The sequence below is a fragment of the Papaver somniferum genome, chromosome 5 (assembly GCF_003573695.1).
Source record: "Papaver somniferum cultivar HN1 chromosome 5, ASM357369v1, whole genome shotgun sequence".
NCBI classification, from domain to species: Eukaryota; Viridiplantae; Streptophyta; class Magnoliopsida; order Ranunculales; family Papaveraceae; genus Papaver; species Papaver somniferum.
The window spans coordinates 94,831,251-94,839,393 of record NC_039362.1 but is presented as its reverse complement, the minus strand read 5'-3'; the positions used below and the strand labels follow the sequence as shown (position 1 = coordinate 94,839,393).

The following is an 8,143-nucleotide window of genomic DNA, read 5'->3' as shown; positions in this document are numbered from 1 at the left end:
ATCTCACTGTCAACATTGATAACTATCATATGAGGAATGGAAAATCAATAACATAGACCTTCATTTCAACGTTTCACAAAGAAATCGGCAGAAGAAAAAAAACCTCATACATTAATCAATTGATCAAACCCATTGGAATCCCAAGTTAGTGCAAACAGAATCGGGTCTTCAAGCTGATTCAAATATTTGAGCAGCAGCAACAACATCAGAAGATAGGAAGATGCAGAGGTTTTTTTTTTTTTTTTTTACTAGTGAGTAACTAAATTTGTGATAAGTATAATTCAAGGGTAAGTATGTAAAGTGCGATAGATTTCTTGACTAAGTCAACAAAAAATGACCAAACATGTGGGTCCAGACGGGTAGGCTAATGACGGTGGCATTTAATAAATTTTGGAAAAAATGGTGGCACTTTCTTATATCGGAAAACCGAAGTATGACAGTTTTTTAAAATTCTCTATTTAAATTAATATTCCTCTTTATGTCTTTGCATAGATAAAACAACCCCATGTCAGTGGTTCCTTTTAAGTATATGATTACCTTCATTATACCATTCTAATGACGTTGCGTCGCCGCTAAGCTATATCTATCTAACAAGTTCAGCGATGATGAAGTATTTGGTCGAGTATATTATTATAAGTACAACAATATGTCTATTGTACTTAGGTTTGAGAATTTCATCTCCCAACACATCTTCGTCATCTTTCTTTAAACACAATGGTCATTTATTAACATTTTAATCTCTTCTAGCAAGATGGATATCCTTGTTAGTTTGCCTCAAAATATTTTGGATATATGCAAACTGGTGGAATAATATACCACAAGCTCGGTGTTCGATCGAGCTTTCCCCAGACTTTTCATCTCAAGTTCGGATTTTAAGCAGCTTGTAAAACCTCTTATTTCATGAAGAGTACATATAACGTCCATACCATCAAGATAGGAGATGCAATTTCAAAAAAAAAAAAAAACTTTCTTTGTGAGTACGCAGGGGAAAATACCTTACTCTTTTTTTTATCCCTCCCCTAATCAAATTATCACTTAGACGGGCATACCAAATCCGCCTGATTATTTCAATTCACAAGTGAGCATTCCACTCTAATTGCAAAGGCACTCTATAGTTTAAAGTCATTTTATTTGGATGACAAAAGACTATCAAGCATATTCGTAAATATGTTTATCCCCTAATCCTTAAAGAGATAAGTACTAATTATTCACACACAAGTGATACATGTTAAGTCCTTCTGGGACTTCCAAGCTAACTAAGCAGCATAACATTATTATGTTCATTGGAGAGTAAACAATTCCAAAGCTTTGTGAAAAACCTTTGCGCCACAAGGTGAGTCTTTATACTGTAAGACCTCATTCTTCTTACTTTGCTTTATGACAAATAATCATATGCTCGCATGATCTTTCCATTGCTCATGTTCGTTCTCATAATCTATTGGGATTTCATTGTTCTCTGAATCATTAAACTTCGGAGCTTCCTCCAGTGTTGATTCATGGACATAATCAGAGACAATCCAATGAGGTGATTTCATTAATGATATAATTAGGTTTTGCCTTGTTCACCTACTTACTTTCAAGGTGAGCATTGATCGAACCTGATCGTTTTCCTGTTTTCCTTTATGGAGCCACGATCTCAACTACACTTCCACCAACGATAGTTGCAACACCTTATTCTATGGTGTATATCCCTTACTAAGGATTTATTTCCTTGCAGGTACATATGGAACTGGTATGTGTGATCTTGTCACTTTAGCGATATCAGTGTATGTTACGAAAATCGACAATTTTTTTTGTTCATAATTATATTAGGTAGAACCTCCATAACATTACTAATTACTATTTAATAAATATTCACCAACTCAGGTTCCATCCTGGAATTGATTACCCGTTGAGAACTAGCATGATAGTGCTGATATTTCATATATGATCTAGAAGCATTATCTTTATTATCCGCTCTAGATTTTTGATAACTAACCTTACTCCCCTTTGGAGTGTGAAAATCTAAATTGTCATCATTTTATTCCTCACAGATCCATACTCAGAATTAAGATTCTCAACAATCTTATAATGATGGAAAAACTTAGGGATTTAGAGATTATAATGCTCTGGAAGAAACCTCTAAATTTTGCCTTAATCCAAATTTTGTCAGGAGTCTGTTTAGTAATATCCAATTCCATTAACACACCAGCATAATATCCATATTCATACTTCAAAGTAGCATCATCTACTTTCACAGAATTACCAAACTCTTTACAAGTGGAAAACAAAATCTACTCATTCCACAAATCTAAACCAGGAAATCCACACCCAAGCCTTGGAACTCCTTTGATTTTCTGGTATGAAATTTGACACCCAATTACGAATTCTCAAAAACTTATTAGTTACTTTCCATGAACCAGATCGAATGTAGTTCTTATCAGTCATATTATCCGACCGAATGGAAAAGAAACCTTTCCTCAAAGAAATCATCTGACAATATAGCAAATAAAGAAAACTAAAACAAATTAAATTTCAGTAAATCCAACCTACCAATCAACGAAAACTTCTATGGATCCAAACTAATAGCGTCAATCTCATTTGGAATCCAGCGAAGGCACCTTATAATTTTTAAATCTTTTAGGAATAAAGCATAATCTAGCCAAATTGTTCCAGAATCCATCAGAAATACCTAAAAATCACTAACACAATCATCAAACAAGAATTAAGAAGAAGAAATCAATCACCTCAGACCTTAGAAAATTCACCAGAGATCAACTCAGATCCATAAAAAATGAAACTTGACTTTAGTCAACGTTGCATGGCAAATCGCCTCAGAAGACTTGACTTTCATAGATCTCGTTTTTTTTTTCAGGAATTTTTTTGAGGTTATAAAGGGAATACCTAGTAGCACGTCATAATATCAGAGCCACGTTAATCTTCAAGAAATAATCCATCAACGGCATCGAACGATAAAAATACTACACAGTTAATAAAATCATGCTGATAACGTGTTAAAAGGAAAATATAGTGAAGAAAACAATTTTATTCATCAGATACCATTATGGTATTACGCACCATCTACATAGGAATATAAGATGTTATTATTACGTTAGGACATAAACCATTCTTGTTACATATTTTTTTGTTTTATGAAGTCCTAGACTAGTGGTCCCTAGACTACATCCAAACTCCTTAAATCAGAGTGGATTTCAGCAATTATAGGGTTCAAATCCTATCTCTGCAATGGAAGGGAGCATGCCAACCACCAGACCACTTGGTGATTGACACTCTTGTTACATTTAGACGGGCGGTAGTGGCACACATGAGCCAACGGCATATAACAAAATTTGATTTTTGTGGCGACAAAAATTTGATTTTTAGGCGACAAAAATATTGAAATATAATAAAATTTATTAATAGAAGGGTATAACAGTAAAACGAGTATAAAATTTGCATGAGGATTGGGGGACCCTAATATTTATTCCCTCGACCAATAATATCAAAGAACAAGTCTTATTACCAGGTCTTCCACGCCAGATCAAAATTTAGAAACCTTAAATCAAAAATCCAGACCGGAATTTCCAGAGCGGAGTGAAGAGGAATTATATTTCATCAGTTGTTGCAAAAACCAAGATACCTGAGAAAGAGAGAATTCATGGCGGATAATATGAAGGATAAGTTTAAAGATTTCATGAAAAAGGTTAGTAATTCATCTTCTTCATCTGGATTTACAGGTACAGGTAGAGTTTTAGGTGGTACATCTTCATCTTCTGAACCGTCTAAGATTCCATACAAAAATGTTGAACATAAACCTGATTTACCTGTTCTTTCATCATCAGACCCTAGTCGTGACCCTAAATCTTCAATTTCTAGTTCGAATCTTGATAAAAAATTGTCGAATCTTGAGAACAATTTACAGCAGAGATCGACGGATGGTTTTAATAAGTTTGATGCATTAGTTACTTCTAGTAAACGTTCTCAGAATGGACATTCTATTGAAATCTGTGAATGTCCTGTGTGTGGAAAGCCTTATCTTACTGCAGGGGAAGTTGAAGATCATATTGAAACTTGTTTAGGGAAAAATTCAGTTGTTGATACTGTAGAAAGTGAAAATTTAGGAAAGAGTGATGAAGTTGAGAAGAGTTTGGAATCAAGAACCGAATTAGCAAGTTGTGTTGGGGTTTTTATTTCTGGAGAACCACCAGAAGGATCGGTTCAAGTTGTGATTAGATTGTTGAGGAATATAGTTACTAATCCTGAAAATGACAAGTTTAGAAGAATTCGAATGGGGAATCCAAAAATAAAAGAAGCTATTGGTTCAGTTACTGGTGGTGTTGAGTTGTTGGAATGTGTAGGGTTTAGACTTCAAGAAGAAGGTGAAGAGATGTGGGCAGTGATGGAAGTTCCTACTGGGGAACAGATCAGTTCGATTAAAGAAGTGATTCTAATGCTGGAGCCTAAGAAAATAGAAGATGTGCCTCCTGTAGTTCCAAAGGTAAAAGATGTTATTCCAGCGGAGCCAAAGAAGGTTGACAGACAGGTATTGTAACTTACTTAGTCCTTTTCCTTTTTCATTGTTGATTTCTCCATGTGTTGTGATTGCTCCTGGCCCGGTGGTTATGGCTATATTTAAAATTGTGCTTTCGCTGATTAAAGTTTATAGTTGCTCGTGTAGTTTATTTTTTGTGACCCATGAGAGTTGGGTTTCAAAGACCTCTCTGATAACTTTTGACTCTTAGAGAGATTAGTAGTCACATATCACACTCTTCCACTTGTGCTTGTGTGGAAGTTTGATCCTGATACTGGGAAGAGGGAATTGGAGGAATGTGGAGATATTAACATCCTATATGCCTAAACAGCCTTTAAGTGGTGATTTGAAAGATTATTTCATCTAAAAACATATATAATGCTTCCTTAATGAGAAACCGTCTCTGTATTAAATCTGTATAATGCTTCCTTTTCCATGATCTTAGTTTATTAAATTGGCTTTTAAGTATTAATAACATCAAAATAGCCTTGTTGGGTGACATTGATGTACCCTAAATGCCAGCCATCAATAACCACTATCTTAGTTAGAAACAGTTGTACCATCTAGCAAAATGTGTGTCTGTGCTTTTATTGTCGATATGGGATTTCTAGAGCTTGTGAATATCTAAAAGAGTTCATTAGCTCTTGCAGCAGTGACCGCAAGGTTCAAGGCACACCTGCATTATATGTTGTTTACTTCGTAACAAATTTATCATGACCGTAAGGTTCACAGTTGATTTAACTGTGGACAGAAATAGATTTTGTATTATGTTTTATAATTTAATGTTTGTAGATGTTTTTATTAGTTTTGGGGAACCTTCAGTTACAGTTATGTTGATCTTGTTATTTATCCTTCAGATGGGTGTTCTAATTCTCCCCATGAAGTTATACAACCGTTGTCGCTTGTAGATCAGTGACTTGTTTGTTTTTGGCTAAGAATTAATTTGTCTTTGTTTCCATCTAGGTTCGGGTCTTCTTTTCTGCTCCCGAAAGCAAGGCTGCAAAAATTGAACTGCCAGATTCTTTTTATAAACTTTCTATGGAAGAGATAAAAGCTGAAGCTGATAGGAAGAAAAAAAAGCTTGCAGAATCTCAGCAACTGGTTCCCAGGTCCTTCAGAGAAAAGCAAGCAAAAGAGGCCAGGAAGAAGTACAAGGCCACTATTATTCGGATCCAGTTTCCAGACGAGGTTATTCTTCAAGGTGTCTTTGGACCATGGGAGCGAACAACTGCATTATACGAAGTAAATACCTTTTATCCCTTAAAATACTTCTTCTCCATTTTTAATATGAATTTTGAATTTACTCGTACTTCTTATATCTAGCCATCTAGGTACAGCATTCTGTAGTTCAAAGTTGCCTTGAACTAAGGCAATACTTTCCGTACATCGTTTATGTATTAGCAACCTCTGATAGATACCCACATTGACAAAGTTAACATCTCTTTAATATCTAGAATCCTCATAAAAGTCATGCGTGTCTAATCCCCCAGTTGGTGTGAAATGCATAAATCTCCGACTGTGAATGTCATGCATGTCTAATTAGTAGTGATCTAGTCAATTATTATTATTTGGTGCATTAGTATAACTCAAATGTGCTTGTTAACTGTTCAGAGTTTGATCACTAGCTACATTTTTGCTTATTCACAAGCAAGATTCATTTTCTTTTGTACTTGTTACCAAGTCCAACTAATCTTCTTTCCCTTAACTTGGATATGTTAGATGATCTTTTTGATAATCTCCTTTTCTTTTCTTGTTCTGATTCTGGAATTGCAGTTTGTTACTTCATCCTTGAAAGAACCACGTCTCAAATTTGAGTTGTGGCATCACCCACCAATCCTCAAGCGGCAGCCAATCCCATGTTTCTCTGTACCAGGAAAAACAGCGCCAACACTAGATGAGGAAGACTTGATCCCTACTGCCCTTGTCAAGTTTAAACCCCTGGAGACAGAATCAGTATTTTTCACAGGTTTATCAAATGAATGCCTTGAAATGATTACACCACTTACAAGTGATACAACAGTTTCTTTTTCAACATGAGTACAGACACAAAACTTCCAAGAGTAAACCGCTTATTAGTGTTACCACAATACTTCTTCACCATGATCTACTTGACAGACCCAACATTGTAATATCGGGCGATATACCAATCTTTTGAAAACTACACATTTGTCTTGCTATGGCTCATTTTTTGGTAAACTTTTAGAGCTTATATATGATATCATTGGGCCGTAAGAGTTGCTTAATTCTTCCAATTGTAATGTGTTACTCCTGAGTTTTCGACTCGCGTTTTACTTTGCCCAATACGATATATCTGGTTACTAGCTAAATGTATAGGTCTCTTTTATATTTTGGTATTTTGTTTTTCTGACTTCTCTTTTTGCCTTCTGTCAGTTCTCTATTGGTTTTTATATAAACCCGTACTGATGAACCTTCACACCAAATGCTTAATACAATTAAGACATTGGTTAACTTTACTCTAAATTCGTATCTCCGATATCCGCAAACCGGTCTTAAATTTACGCAGGCGGGTATAGTGCAGATGCAAAGTATAAAACATATGAGTAGATCAAGTAATCATCCTGGCTAAGTTTGTTCGAAAACATATGAGTTGAATCTTCTTTCAAAAAAAAATAAAAAAAGTATCTCCTTGCAAATGCAAACACAGCGTCAGTGAGACAAAAACAAACTAATGCACATTGTGCTGAGCCCAAACGAAATCAATTCCATGGTCTGTTCTGTTGCGTAAACAATGCCAGTTTACTGATTTGGAGATTGCCACTAGTTTCATGTTTTGAATTATTAAAGAAAGGAGCGCCAATGTTCTTGACAAGTGAGGCCAACCATATGCAAAACAATAAACACTGAAGGTTCCAGTGGTGGTTAGGTTATCATATCATATGGCTGAAATGCATGCCTGGGTGATATGACTTAACAAGACGTTTTTTGGGCCCTTCGACTGTCTCGACGTGTTCCTAATTTCCTACTCCTAAGAGATAAATTATTAGCTCAAGACTCAACTGCCCCCCCATCCATTAATGATTAACAGACGGACTCCACAAACTCCACAAAAACCGACTTTCTCATGGGAATTCTGGATCCCGTAGCTGTTCAGCGGAGGTCAGGCGGGGTTCACTATTTCAATGTCAGGGTATCGGTTTTGGTGGCTCAAGAACATAACATAGGTGGATGAGTTCACAATGGGACTCCTCAAGTGTTCAATAAACTGACGCCAGTAATCTCATTTAAATGTGTAATGTGAGAACGCATTTGAGATGTTTCTTAAAATGTCTCCATGTTAGAGTTTTAGAAGCAACTTACTATTATATTGATGTCAACCTCTTAATTGAGAATCTGTGATGGTTATTGATTAAGCTTTAGACTAATTACTTGTCAACCTCTCTAATTTCCTTTAAGAAGATATTAGGTGAAAATGTCAACTGTTAGTATTATAATCAAATTGTTCTGATTCGAACCTTATTGTCAACTCCCATCCCAAGAGAGGTAGTGAGTCGTGACTTGCATTTCATGTATGTTTACTTAATAAATGAAGATGATAATAAAAACTATTAACAGAGAAAATATATAATTAAGAGAACTGATGCAACACGATATGATCATTACCAGCACGTTAAG

General features: G+C 35.4%; 1 protein-coding gene across 1 annotated transcript; it reads left to right on the top strand.

Moving 5' to 3' along the window:
- Window positions 1–3,499: 3,499 nt before the first annotated feature.
- LOC113282270 (plant UBX domain-containing protein 2-like) lies at window positions 3,500–6,878 on the top strand. Its single transcript, XM_026531259.1, has 3 exons — window positions 3,500–4,522; window positions 5,474–5,752; window positions 6,284–6,878. Exons 1-3 carry the CDS (start codon window positions 3,638–3,640, stop codon window positions 6,545–6,547), a joined length of 1,428 nt encoding a protein of 475 aa, XP_026387044.1. The 5' UTR covers window positions 3,500–3,637; the 3' UTR covers window positions 6,548–6,878.
- The last annotated feature ends 1,265 nt before the right edge of the window (window positions 6,879–8,143 follow it).

Excerpts from the sequence above, each read along its gene's own strand:
- LOC113282270 (XM_026531259.1), top strand. The coding sequence starts at position 3,638 with ATGGCGGATAATATGAAGGATAAGTTTAAAGATTTCATGAAAAAGGTT. Across the intron at positions 4,523-5,473 it reads CAAAGAAGGTTGACAGACAG|GTTCGGGTCTTCTTTTCTGC; the intron begins GTATTGTAACTT and ends GTTTCCATCTAG. Across the intron at positions 5,753-6,283 it reads GAACAACTGCATTATACGAA|TTTGTTACTTCATCCTTGAA; the intron begins GTAAATACCTTT and ends CTGGAATTGCAG.